The sequence below is a fragment of the Vicugna pacos genome, chromosome 10, assembly GCF_048564905.1.
Source record: "Vicugna pacos chromosome 10, VicPac4, whole genome shotgun sequence".
Taxonomy (NCBI): Eukaryota; Metazoa; Chordata; class Mammalia; order Artiodactyla; family Camelidae; genus Vicugna; species Vicugna pacos.
The window spans coordinates 63,270,070-63,283,171 of record NC_132996.1 but is presented as its reverse complement, the minus strand read 5'-3'; the positions used below and the strand labels follow the sequence as shown (position 1 = coordinate 63,283,171).

The window sequence follows — 13,102 nt, the reverse complement described above, 5'->3', positions numbered from 1 at the left end:
GGATTAGGGATCGGAACAGCTCCCACATTACTAGGCCCTGTGTGTGAGCTTCTTCACAAACCCCAGCTGAGTGTGCTTTTCCGCCAGACCCCTCACTGAGACACCTGTTCTGTGACCAGATGGGACACCCCCAAACACAGGACTGACTCGAACAAGCCTGAGGCCCGACCGTGCTGAGATGCATGTGTGCGTGTGGGCCTGCTACCTTTTGCCTTAAGCAGCAATGGATAGAGGATGAGTAAGTCCAAACGTCAACTACCAGAATAAATTGCTTGTCAGATGTGCTTCCGCAGGGCAGCGTGAAAGCTACATTCCCGTGTGAGACATATCACAGGTCTATAAATAAGACAGCATACTTCAGTGGCCTGCGCTTGCAAAGCCCTCCCCCAGACAACCACATGTGCTGAGTCAGACTTTTAGACCTTGAAGGGGCCTTAGATATGATCATCTTTAACAAGCCCATTTTACAGAGGAGGAAACTGAGACCCACAGAGGGAATGAGACTTGTCCAAAAAAAAAAAAAATCACTGAACCACAGCCTGCACGTCTCCCGACCCACAGCCTGGGCCCTCCTCTTGATTTACCTCTGCCTCGTCTTAACTGTCTCAATTATTCTTGGCTTGCCCCAGCGCCAGATGTGTTTTGTAGAAACATTTGTGTTATTTGAGTTCATGTTGATCATTTCCACTAAGTTACAAATTCCTTGACCGTAGGAACCGGTTTGGTTCATCTCCGTCAGCCACTAAGCCCAGGACACGCTACAACTGGAAGTGAGAGGAGATCTTCAGAGCCCTCCCCACCTTGGCCGTGACAGGTTTCCTGCTGCTGTCTGAGCACCTCCAGCCAGAGGGACTCACTGGCTGCGGGAGAAGCCCCGTTTCAGCTCTGGACAGCTCCCACCCTCAGCAGCGTGAGCTGACATTTGCCGCAGTCGGCAGTCAGGAAGCGTTTGCTGAAGGGAGAAGGGTTTTTATCACCACGTGCAAATCCCTTGGAAGCTCTTAGACATCTGTTTAGAAACGATCCATCTCCCAAGGAGTGGTAGAAATTCCTTCCTAAAGTGGGGACACGTAACTGTTACAACAGCAGGAAAAACAGCAACACGCTTGCAGGATCTGGGTTGGACCTGCGAGGGAAAACTTGGGCCTGGAATCTGGGTGTCTACGTGAAGGAGGTGCTGTTCTCGGTAAAGCGTTTGCCTGGTGAGAAGTCATTTTGCCAGCCGACATATACTCTTACAGTTGATTTTATACTGGTGGGAAAATATCTCCTGGCAGACTCATTGCATGGGGGTGAGGCAACACCCTTCCAGCACGCTGGGACTCCTCCCCTTAGAGAAGGGTCCTAAGCTGTATTTATTTATTTACTTATGTTCTAGGAATCTAATCAACCTCAAAGGCAGACATTTAAAATACCATTTGTGGTTGATCTTTTTTTTTTAACCATATTACTGTAAGGTTATCTTTAATGAGGCAGGGAAAGATCAATGGACAGAGCTAGAAGATGTACCTGTGAGCCAGGGTACCAACTGTCTGCTCCTGGAGTAACCTTTGTGGCCTCAGTTTCCTCATCTGCACAATGGGAGTAACCATACTGGTCCTACCAGGCTCCTTGTGGCAGAGCGCGTAGGCTGTGGAGCCAGGCCACCAGGGTTTGGATGCCACATCCAGCACTATTTGCTGTGTGGTCCTGGGCGGATAAATACAATCTCTGGGCCTCAGATTTCCAGCTATAAAATTCTCCCTCTTCAGAGTCCATGGGATACGCCACAAAGAGCACTTGCTAAGCCAGGGCTTCGCTGGCAAGTTAGCCAATATTTTCTACCTATGGTGCCAGTTGTTGTGAAGACAGGATAGAAACGGAAATGATAGAGGGCTGAATAAATTCAGGATGGCCGTAACTGCCCCGCCTCTCATTGTAACCAAAAGAAAGAGGAAATTGGATCGAGGAGAATTTAAGCAGCAAGAGGGCCCCATCAAAGAGGGCCTTCACGTGTGACTGTGGAAACGGCTGCTTTTAACACATGTTCTATGGCTTTTGGAAGGAGAAAAATCCAGATTGCAGAAACAGCGATCAAAGCCAACGGCGCACTTCGACTCCGTCTCTGTCAATTGGCCTAAGCTCTTGCTGATCTGCACGTTGTCGCGCGGAAGCAGAGCGCGCGCCAAGTTTCAGAGCTTCGTGAAAGCTGCGGTGGGTACGTTTCCAATGCGAAACCATCACTAGAAACACCGACAGCACGAGGAACATCTAGCAGCTGAAGGAGCGTTTTTTTTTTTTTTTTTTTTTTTTGCTCCCAGACACCGAGAGAGGAAATCCAAATCTGTGTTGCCTTTTAGTAGCAAAGCTGTCTTAGGAACTCTCAGGGGAGAAACAAGAACTCAGACATTGCTAAATGCTTCTCTGCTCTCAGTCCAGCCCTCACGGCGGGGGTGGGTGGGTGAGTAGCGCTCATAAATGGTTTTTTTTTTTTCTTTTCTTTTGCAAGCAACGTGGTGGCAGAAGGTGCACTAGAGGCAATGGCTAGAGATCAGGTCCCTGGGTTTGAGGACTGGTGTTCCTTTTTATTAGGCTGTGTCATCTTGGGCAAAGTGTCAAAGTCTCTCTGAGCCTGCCTTGGGGGTGGGGGTGCCCAGTGAGCTGTAAATCCTATCAAAAATGGCTGTGAACACGCTTTACAAATCTAAGTCTGGGCGCTCTGAATCTGAGGTCCAGGGATAAGCTTTCACAGGTCTGCAAAGTCCTGGAATCTTATGCTGCATGACTATAAATGCAGAGAAAAAGGATGGACAGAGTGCTCAGGAGGTGGACTTCCTGCAAAAGGAGCAGCGCTGGGGGCATGAAGGGAGCTTCCCCGTGATGACTGCATGTATCTGGATTGATTACTTGGAGGATGGAGTCAATCTTATTTGTAGAAATAAAGTCTCCTTAGTAAAAAGAAATTGCCTGCAAAATTGCTCACGTGTATGAAGACGTGCACTTTTTTGTGGGCAGTCGAGGGCTTCTGTTTTCAGTGGGGCGTGAAGGGGTCTCAGACCTCCCAAGTGAAGGCAGGGCTGCGATTTCACAGATGCCAGTTGTGGGACCTGTGCTGGGGAGCTCCTCTCACCCAGGCTCCTCCCCACCCCGCCCCCCGCTGCCCTGGGCTGCCTCAGGCTTTCAGGGTTGGGGGATCGGGGTCCGGCTGGGTGACAGCTCCTTTCCCGCGAGGCTGCCCGCTCCTCACAGCTCTCTGTGTCCGAGTGCCAGTAACTGCTTCCTGCCCTTGTCCCTTCAGACCTGGACAGTCACCAGTGTCCTGTGACTGCCCCCTGACACTGCACTATCCTCTGTGGTTTCCCTACACCCTTTGAAGCAGTTCCTTTATTCAGCTCTCCTCAAATTACCTGATGTGCACGTGCACTTTCCTGCTGGGACCCTGACTGATGATAGTGTTTCAAATTTGTCTCCGCACCCTCTCTGCCTATCCACTCACACATCCTCACATATATTCACTGACACACTCACGCACACACACACCTACTGACGCAACTGACACACACATTCACTCCCACCCACTCACAGACACACACACACACCCCATTTCACTTGCAAACTCACACTCAGTCCCTACCCAACAACACTGCCTGCTCCCAGCACCTTGGGGAACACAGTGCTCTGGTTAAAACCCTGCGCTGGTGAACTGAGGGTCCACCCGCCACGCAGGAGCCCTGCTGCTGGGGTGCCTGTCACCCCGCGCACCACTGAACTGGCGCCTCTCGCCAGTTCTTACTTTTAGAAATGCTGCGCTTTGTCCGGTACTAAGGTGGACGAAACCACCAACCGCACACTCGCAAGGTACTTGGAAGGAGGCTTCATAAAGACACCAGGTTAAAGTGGCCCCTGGAATCTTGAGCCATGCAGAATAGACCTACGACTAAAAATAAAACCTTTCCACCAAATTTCAGATAGGGACGGATGAAAACCTTCAGGGGATCACACAAATGGAGATGCATTTAGATGGACAGCCCCAGGGGCTTTGGGGGGGAATTGAAGGGTGACACATTTTAACTCATGACCTTTCGAATAATTGGAGCTGTCAGTGACGGACAGGCCTTCTTGGGAAGCAGCTCCTTGTCTGGGGCTGCATTGCAGAGACTGATACAGGAGTTGGGAGCAAATGACCTCTAAGGCTACTCCACGATGCCCCCGCGACTTTGGGCTGGTCATTCTCCCCCCTTGGAGGGTTTGCTTCCTCATCTGCTAAATGACCGCCTTTGCCTAGATGTCTTTGAGGGGTCTTCAACTGCCATAAATTCTCAAAGTCTCTGACTCTGCCAGCAAAGCGGGGCGGGGGGCGGCATTTGGAAAGGAACTGCAGAAGTAATTAGCGGTGGAAATGCAAATCTCTAGTGCCTCTGGATGTCTGAGTCTGCAGATTAAAACAAGGCTGAATCTTGGCTGAATGATTCCATTCCCTCCAGAGCAAACAGCAACAGCAGGACGTTGGGGGGAATAATCTAGCCTCTACTGGCGAGGGAGAGGCCGATGAATTCGTTTGGGAGACAAAGGCCAGGCTAGGAATGGTGCCTCCAGCAGCTCCTCCACTTCCAGCCCCCCTGGACCTCAGATTCCTCGTCTTTAAGCAGGGACCAAAGTACCTACCACACGGACTGTTTTTCTGAGGATTAACGAAGGTGAATGTCCCTGGCTTTCCTGGTGGGGGTGGAAAGCAGCCAGGAAAACAGGTTTGCATCCAGGCTCCCAAGCTGGCTGGCTCTACGACCTGGAGAGAATTATTTAACTCGCAGGCCTTCATTTTCCCATCTGTAAAGTGGGGGCACAGAAGCAGTCTGCACCTGGGGTGGCCAGTGTGAGGCTCCAGGAAGGAGCCTTGCAGGTTCTACAGACCAGACGGATTTGACCTCATCCTAGGAACCGCCCTGCGGCACAGCTGAACCTGGCAGAGGCCTTATTCTCTTAAATGAGGATTCAGAAAGGTGGCCTGGAGCCTCCCTGTCGTGGGATCCCAGCTCAGCCTTGGGTGTCTGTGTGGTGCCAGCAGCGTGAAGGCATACGAGCGCCACGCCTGGGCTATGCCCCGAGCCCGCTGGGAACTCTTAAACCACAAGGGTAGACTTGGGCAGCTTTTCCTCTTCATATCCTGGCTGGGGGCGGGGGGGTCAGTCCTCGGGGGCCCTGACCTCTCTGATGGTCTCCCTTAGGCCCCTGGGAATCACGCCTGCAGGCTCCTTGGAGACACTCTGGCCTGTCTCCCCAAATACAACCCAAGCTTATTCAGGTCCAGGCCTGTCTCATGCCCTGCTGTGCCTACGCTGGGAAGGGTAGGGGGGCAGAGGGTGGGGCAGTGTGTGTGTGCGTGTGTGCACGAGTGTGTGAGCTGAGCCACTACAAAATGGAGATAAAGAACTCCAAACCGATTCTTCTTTAAATGAAAGACTTTGTTCTAAAATTGTATGAGACCAACAGTTGGGGCCTTCAGACTAGTTTATTCTTCATAAGCTCTCCTGCCAAATGAGTTATTAGGGGAACTGAAGAATCCCCAGTGGCCAGAGGGAAGGTATGAAGATGAAAACTTGCATTTTAGATCACTAGAATTTTATTAATATGCTACTATTTTAAGCCACCATACAAATATCCTTTGTATTGATTTCAGTGTGATGTACTGACTGAATAAATATGCCAATTTTTGCCAGGGAGCCAAACAGTATTTTTAACCTACTTTAAAATATGTGTTGTTTCCTATGGCTTTTTTTTTTAAAAAGTTTAGAGTTGATTATGAAGGCGCTTTCAATTTAAAAAAATTCTTCTTTCCAGAGAATACACATATATTTTAAACACATATTTCAAAGCTTAATGGGGATAAGCTTAATGGATAATTATTTTTTAAATCTACAAATAAAGGTGGAAAAAAGATGAAATTTTTTTTGTTTATGGGTGCTATTATATTGCAAGATACCACTATAACGAAGGAAATTTGAATGTATAACTGAAATATGTTCTTATAAGTATTTCCCCCCCAGTTCCTGCCTATTTATCTACTTTAACTTGTTTCGTGTATACAACACTGTGTACTTAATCAGGGTGCTGCCAGAAACTTCAGGATCTTAAAAAATTAAGGGAAAAAACCCCCAAAAAACAGAGAGCTGAAGCTTTTCACACACTGGCTGATAGGCTCCTGAAGATGGTAACAATACTGCTGCCATTTCATAGATGGGGAATCAGGATGGGAGATAGTCAGGGGCTTTTCAAGGGTTTTCAGCTGGTTTCCAATTGTCTATCCCAAGTTTTTCTCTTTCCCTTTCTTCAAAATGGGGAAGGAGTACCCCATATGTCTCAAGGCCACTGGGAATACAAACTAGAGAACATTTAAAGACTGGCATGAGTTCCTGTTTGGCAAGTCCCTGAAGAACCACTGTAACTGTTCTTCATGACTCGGACGAAACCCCCTACCCCCCGGTTGTGGACAGAAATGCAAAATTTCCACCCTGGAAAACGATACCAGCTATTGCTCTTGCTTTGTGGAGCGAAAAACCTCAGAAAATTCAAAGACGGAGAAGGAATGGGGCTACCTGAGTTACCTAGGCACCATACAGCTTCAGAGCCAGAGCTAAGAATGGACCAAGATTTCAGGAGACCCTGGTCATGTGGTCCAACCGCTGAGTGGGAGAGTGGATGCTCTGCGTGGCCCCTCCCTGGGACGGGGGCCACTGGCTCATAGGATGCCCTATCTGTCTCCTGAGTGACTGGCAACTCCTTCCCAGTTCTGAGCTGCAACCTGAGGGGGGAATGTGGGCCCTTTCTTCCCAAGCACGCGTTGCTGCTGGAGGTGGCTCTTTAGGACAGCCCTGCCTCCTTCTCCCGCTGTCCCAGGGGACGGGGTTACCTGAAGTTGTAGCCCGGGGAGACGCTGCTCTTCTCAGAAACGCTGTCGAGTCGGGTGAATGAATATTTAGGGATGCACTGGTCCCAGGCCTTGTCCAGGTCGCACACCCAGCCGATCTTAATGCCCAGAACTCCGCCCTGGATGGGGAACGGGGGCAGATATGAGCCCTCCCACAGGCCCCTGACTTCCCGACTCCCCATCCTGGCTGGAGTGGAGTGGGGCTGGGGGTGGGGGGTGTGTGGATGTGACAAATAGACAGGTGATCTCTTTCTGTCCTCTAGATGAAGACAGAGGTAGGGAGAAAGAAAAGTGATTTGTCACACTTTGCTTAGTGAAGAAGTACTGTAACTAACAGAGAGAACTTGAGCCTTGAATCCCTGTTTAGGTATCTTCAGTCCCCTTAGCTACAACCCAGGAAAGTGGCCACAGATCCACTTTCCCATCGTGTAGACCTCGTCGGAGATCTGAGGCCTCTACCTCCAGGTGAAGCGTGAAGACAGGAATGGGAAACTGAGGCTGGAGGTGCAGTGAGGGAGGCAAGACCGCCGAGAGCACGTAGGGTAGAACAGGCACAAAGCCAGTTGCAGGCCAGGGATGCTCCCACCAGGTGGCGCTGCCGCACCACAGCGCCTCTTCCCCAGTAACCCCCACCTCCACTTGCAAAGGACACCCCCTACTCCACACACACACACACACACACACACACACAACTGGGCAGGAAAGAGTGGCGAGGTCCTCACCGTGCTGGCCAGTTTGGCAAAATCCTGCCCCGCGAACTTGACCACATCCCCCACCCTCAAGATGGGGCAGAAGGGGGCCTTGTCAGGGTGGAAGCGGCACGTCTTGATGTCAGCGGTGGTCAGGTTGGGGAGGAGGTTTCCCCTGCGAAGGAGGAGGGGGCGAGGCCCAGGGTTAATGTGAGGACAGTCACGCACCGATTCTTCTCTGGCCTTCCCGAGCCTCAGGGCTCTCGATCTCTTGGACTCCCTTCCCTCTGTCCCTGCATCTTTTTGTATCTCCCAACACCCTCTCTCCAGTATTAGCTTCTGTGTGCTGGGGCTGGGGTAGGGGCGGCGGGAGCCCAGTGCTCTTGGCTCCTCCTCTGTCCTCCCTGCATTGTGTTTTGCACACGGCCGACACCCATCCAGGCGTCGCTGAAGAGGGGCTGAACTAAGAGAAAAGGACGCCCCCACATGGGCTTGAGTTGGGGAGAAAAGAGGTGGGAGGGGCCCCTCGGCCCCCACCTCTGGAGGCATCTGAGTTCCAGACCCAGGTTCACCCTGTCCCTGCCCTCTGAGGGGTCCTGAGCCCCAGGGCAGGGATGCCGGCAGGGAAACTGGCCCTGGAGTCCACCTAATGCTGGGCGGTGGGGGCTGGCAGGGAGGCTGGGAAAAGAAGCCCCGGGGAGCTGGGGGTGGGGAAGAAGGGGGCGTCTCACACCTGGGGAAGCCAGGTGCCAGGGCGGTGGGGGGCTGGGACTCACTTCTCGAAGTTGAAGAGGGGGAAACGGATGCTATTCTTGATGAAAATGGTGAAGTTCTCAGCTTCCATCATGACAGGCCTGTGGGCGGGGACAGGAGACCTTAGCTTCTTGGGAAGAAGGGGAAATGGGAGAAGTGTTCACCCCAGGACCACCTTCTGTGGCGTCTCCCAGTGGGCATGTGGTCATGGCCTCTCCGGGTCTGAGGTCAGAGAGACAGGAGGGTGTCGGGTGCAGCGAGCTGGGGAAGACGCCATCCGGAGGCCACTTCTCGGTCCCGGGAGTGGACGGTACTGGGGGTGCCCACGAGAGCCCTGCATGCTCAGAGATGTAGGCTCCCCACGCTGGCAAAGCAGAGCTGGGGCAGGTCCTCCCGCCTCCCGTCCACCCGGGGTCCTTACGTCTCCACCGTGTCCACCTCGGCGGGGCACCAGCCCTGGACCTCACAGGTCTGGAGCACGGAGCTGTAGTTCACGCAGCGGCCGGTGAGGATCCCTACAGGGCACAGCCACGACACTGGGTGCACGCCTGGCCCTTCGCCCCTGCTCTCCCTCCCCACCCCTCCTCGTCAGGACGTCCTCTCATGAGGACCCCATAGGTGGAGGGAAAGGACAGGCCAGGTAAGGGAGATGGACTGGGGACCTGTTAGCCCTGCAGAGCTCTCCCCCTTCGCCTCCCGAGCCCTAGGCCAAGCCGGGTCGGGGGTGACAGCTCTCCTTCACACAGCGCAAGCCCCGGTCACCCTGAAGATCCCTTCACATCATGTTCTTTTTTTTGCCTCTGAGCCTTTGCTGTCTCTGTTCCTTCTGACTGGAATGCCTTTTTGAAGCCTCTCTCTTGCCAAATCCTACCCACCCTACAGGGCCCATTGCAAATGGCACTGCCTCTAGGAAGCCATTTGGGATCACCCATCAGGAGCTTATCTCTCCCTCCCCGCAGGACCCCACTATACCGCCATGACAGCACCTGCCACCTGAGAGCACACCTGTCTGTCACCACCATCCCTGGACTGGGAACTCCCCTGGGTCTGACCCAGAGAGGGCACCCATCACCGCTGGCAGAGTTACATGGAACAGGCCGATTCCCGCTCCCTCTTCCAGGCTGGGCTCTCCTCTGCGGGGGACCTGCTGCCCTCTGGGGTCCCACTAACACTGGGGTTGTGAGGGGGTGGGGAAGGGGCTGCACTCACCCCCGGCCGGGAAGCGTTCGGGCCCGCACTGGCTGTCTGATACACAGCGGAACTTCTCCTCGCTCTGTGGGGAGACAGGTGGGTGCAGGACCTGCACTGGCCCTGGGGTGCCCCCCCCCCCCGCTCCAGCAGCTTCTGGAGGGTGGAGGCCCTGGGACACAGCTCCAAGGCTAGACCCTGGGCCTCTGCTCACACCCTCCCCCACCACCAAGCTGCCCTCCCCCCACCATTTTCTTCCTTGACCTGCTTTGTCCAGCCTCCCTGCCTCACCTCAGGGCAGAATCCTTGCATCTGGTTTTCAGTAACGATCATCTTGGTGATGATGACAAAAACGGAGGTGCCCTTGGGAGGAAGAGAAAGGAGAGGGAAAACGCAACAGTGCCAACCGGTGAGGGGGGCACTACAGCTTTCCCCACCGTACGGATGAGGAAACTGAAGCTCAGGCTCAGAGAACTGACCAAGGTCACAGAACTAATACAAGGCAGAGGTGGGATCCAAACCAGGCTCTCCCACCACCCGCCTTGCCCCTCTGGCTCCCTCTGTGTGTTGTCCCTGATTACAGGACAGGTTGTGGCAGAGCTGGAGAGGAACCCAGCTCCTGCCAGTGCCTAGTGCTGCCTCGTGGGAAGGCCGGCCCACCCCCCCAGCACCTCCCAGTTACTGGGGAAGGGGCTCTCTGGATCACGGATGCCGCAGAATCCGGTTTGGGAAGCCCATCGGTACTCTCCTTGCCTTGCCCCCTCCCCTCCAAACTGCCCAGCATCTGGGCACCCACACAGTGCCCCAGGGCTGGTTAGGGGGACCGTACCTGGGGTGGGGTCACATAGTCAGACACGTCCATGACTCGGTTGGCGTAGCGTCCAAAGCCCTTCACCTTGGTCACCACCGAGGACTCAATGGCCGTGTCCCGCACCTGGTACGCCTTCTCATGCAGGAAAACCCACCTAGGCGGGAGAGCAGGGGTGGAGAGCAGCGGAGAAGGGATGAGACCCATCAGACAGAGGCGGGGAGAAGCCCCTTCCTGCCAGTGTCAGGAGGACACGGGGTGCCTGGCGGGGAGGTCTGTGCTGGAGGCGTGGGGCCCGGGTGAGCCCTGGGTCGACTTGGACTACTGCTTCTCCGCCCTTCCCCCCATTCCCCCTAGGGAGCCTCTGTGGGCTTCTTTTTTCCTAGTTGTGCCCTTCCTTGAAATTTTAATACTATAGATATCATTTATGTACTGTTTGTGTATTTGCGCTTTATTCATAAAAAGTTAGTTTTTAAAAAATTTCCCAAGAACCAGTTTTCACCCCTGTTGAGAATCCATTATCATTCCCACTGACGGTGGAGGCCGCCTCTTTGGCCTCTGGAGAGAGAGGAGGGAGAGGACCCTAGGCCTGTGACCTTGTGCATCCCAGGCTTTGTTCACGACTGCATCCTAAGGGCTGGCACATAGTAAGTCTTCAGCAAACAAGTCAGTGAAGGCTCTGGGAGCTGGGCCCTCGGCAGTCTCCGTGCAAGGGTCAGGTGAGAAGAGACGGAGGGTGGCGGGGGTGGGGGCCAGCTTGCTGAACCGTCACCGGGCAGGTAAATGGAGTTGGGTGGGAAGGGGAGGCGGGGCTTCTAATCTTATTCCTTGGATTGTGCTGCCACCCAGTGGACATTTACCTGTAGTGGTGTCTCCCTGCAGCTTGAAGCCAGTGCTGGACCACGTGGATCAGGGAGGGCCCCCTTTCCTTCTTCCACCCCACCCCCGCCTCCCTCCCCAGACTCTGCCAGCCTTTCCCAGCACCAGGAAGGGCCTGCCCACAATATACTCCCGGGAGACAATTCTTTCCTCTGCATTTCTGTGTGGTGCCCGCCCTTCCATGGGAAATCACGCCTCACAGCCCTCAAGGCTCAAGCCACTCTCGGCTTCTGTGCCACACCGGGCAGTCCTACTTGCTGCTGACTGCACGCGGGGAGAGATGTCACTGTCCCCACCGTGCAGACGAGAAAGCCTCATCAAACACATTTCAAAAACGCTGCACATTCTCCGCTTTGGAGAAACACTGGCGACGTCTCATGGAACCTAGGAGCGCACTTTTGGAAATGCTGGGTTAGGGTTCTTTTCTGAGGCTGACCAGGGTGGTACCAGGCTGGAGAGCCCCCATCATATGAAAATGAATGGAAGGAATGGAGACTGTGGCCCAGGGAAGACAAAGTGGGGGGTGCAAGGCTGAGAAGCACCTGAGGGCAGCGTGTGGGCTGATCTGAGCACTTTATAAGGCAGGGTTAGGACTTCAAGCCCAGGAGCTTCCTAACCCCGGGGTCCCCCGATGTTGGCAGGCACAGAAAGGAGCAGTTCTGGGTCGTGCGGGGGTCATGGTCACGTGTGGGGTCCTGTTGATGGGAACACGGGCTGACGTTTGCAAGCAGCTCCTCCTTCAGTTTCCAGCAAGAGGATCTGGAGTCATCCTCGTATTAGGGCCTCCCTCAGGCGCCTAATTCTGAATGCTGTCTGTCTTGAATGGAAGAGAAAGGGTGGCCCCAGCCAGCATTGGCAGAGAGGTCCTAAACTGTCACCTCTGTTATTGTTTCTGCCTCATCCCAGGCGACACCCTGATTCATGCAACATTAAGAGCTGTCCGAGCACTTGTGAAACACTTTCGGGAACACCTTGCCTCCGTGGAAGTCACCGGTTTGGTCTGCTTTACGTCCCCAGCACTTTCTCCTGCTTTTCAGACTGGAAGGGGTTTCATCAAGGCCTCCAAAGGGAGTGTGATTCACATAGAAATCCCACCCGCCACCTTACTCCCTGGTGGAAGGGAAGGGCACGTCACTGTCGTGGAAAATGGTGAAGTCATCCAAATGAGCACCCTCAGCTCGTGGGCTGGGGCCCTCGGAGTGAAGGGAGCAAGGTCCCAGCTGGAACACCCATGCCGCTGCTGGACCCTCACCCGAGCGGCAGCCACAGGCGCCACACACCCACCGGGAGCCTCGTGTGCCTGGCCACGGAGTGGACACACCTCTGAGTGTCCGTCAGCCAAATGCTTTCCTGAGGCCCCTCCCCGGTCCTAAAGTCTGGGAACATTCAGCCGAGAAACAGAGTTGAGCTGATTAGCATCAACACAGCGTGCTGAGTGTCATAGGTGTTGAGGATTCATTGAATCCTTACTCCCAACCCAAGGAGGCAGCTGCGTTATTGTCTTCATGTTACAAAGGATGCAACTGAGGCACAGAGCAGAGCATTCGCCAAGCTGGCATGTGGGTTCCAACCCCGGGAAGCAGCTACAGGGCGCTCACCGCCACCCTGCAGGATCTCCAGCTGTGCCCCAGCTCAGGGCCAACCGGACTCTGGTCCTTGTCCTGCTGGTCCTGCCCCATCACCAGGGACAGCTCAGGGAAGTCTCACGAGGAAGAGCCCAGGGCTCCAGGGCAATTAACCAACCTCTCTCCTTCTCCTCCTCCTCCCTCAAGTTGGGAGGTGAGGCCACATCAGAAGTTTCTCTCTGAGTTAAATGACAAGTGAGAGGATTTCAGTGGCCCCGGGGCCCGAGGATGTCACCAGGGCAGCTCAAAACCAAGG

At 54.1% G+C, this 13,102-nt stretch overlaps 1 protein-coding gene across 1 annotated transcript in view; it reads right to left on the bottom strand.

Moving 5' to 3' along the window:
• The window catches only part of P2RX3 (purinergic receptor P2X 3), a 30,109-nt gene that overhangs the window by 11,015 nt on the left and 5,992 nt on the right, over positions 1-13,102 (bottom strand). The window contains exons 2-8 of the mRNA XM_006214057.3: positions 10,364-10,499; positions 9,826-9,897; positions 9,556-9,619; positions 8,768-8,861; positions 8,370-8,447; positions 7,627-7,768; positions 6,887-7,023 (exon numbers count right to left, since the gene is read on the bottom strand). Coding sequence (XP_006214119.1) covers positions 6,887-7,023; positions 7,627-7,768; positions 8,370-8,447; positions 8,768-8,861; positions 9,556-9,619; positions 9,826-9,897; positions 10,364-10,499 — 723 coding nt within the window. The remainder of the gene's footprint in view (positions 1-6,886; positions 7,024-7,626; positions 7,769-8,369; positions 8,448-8,767; positions 8,862-9,555; positions 9,620-9,825; positions 9,898-10,363; positions 10,500-13,102) is intronic.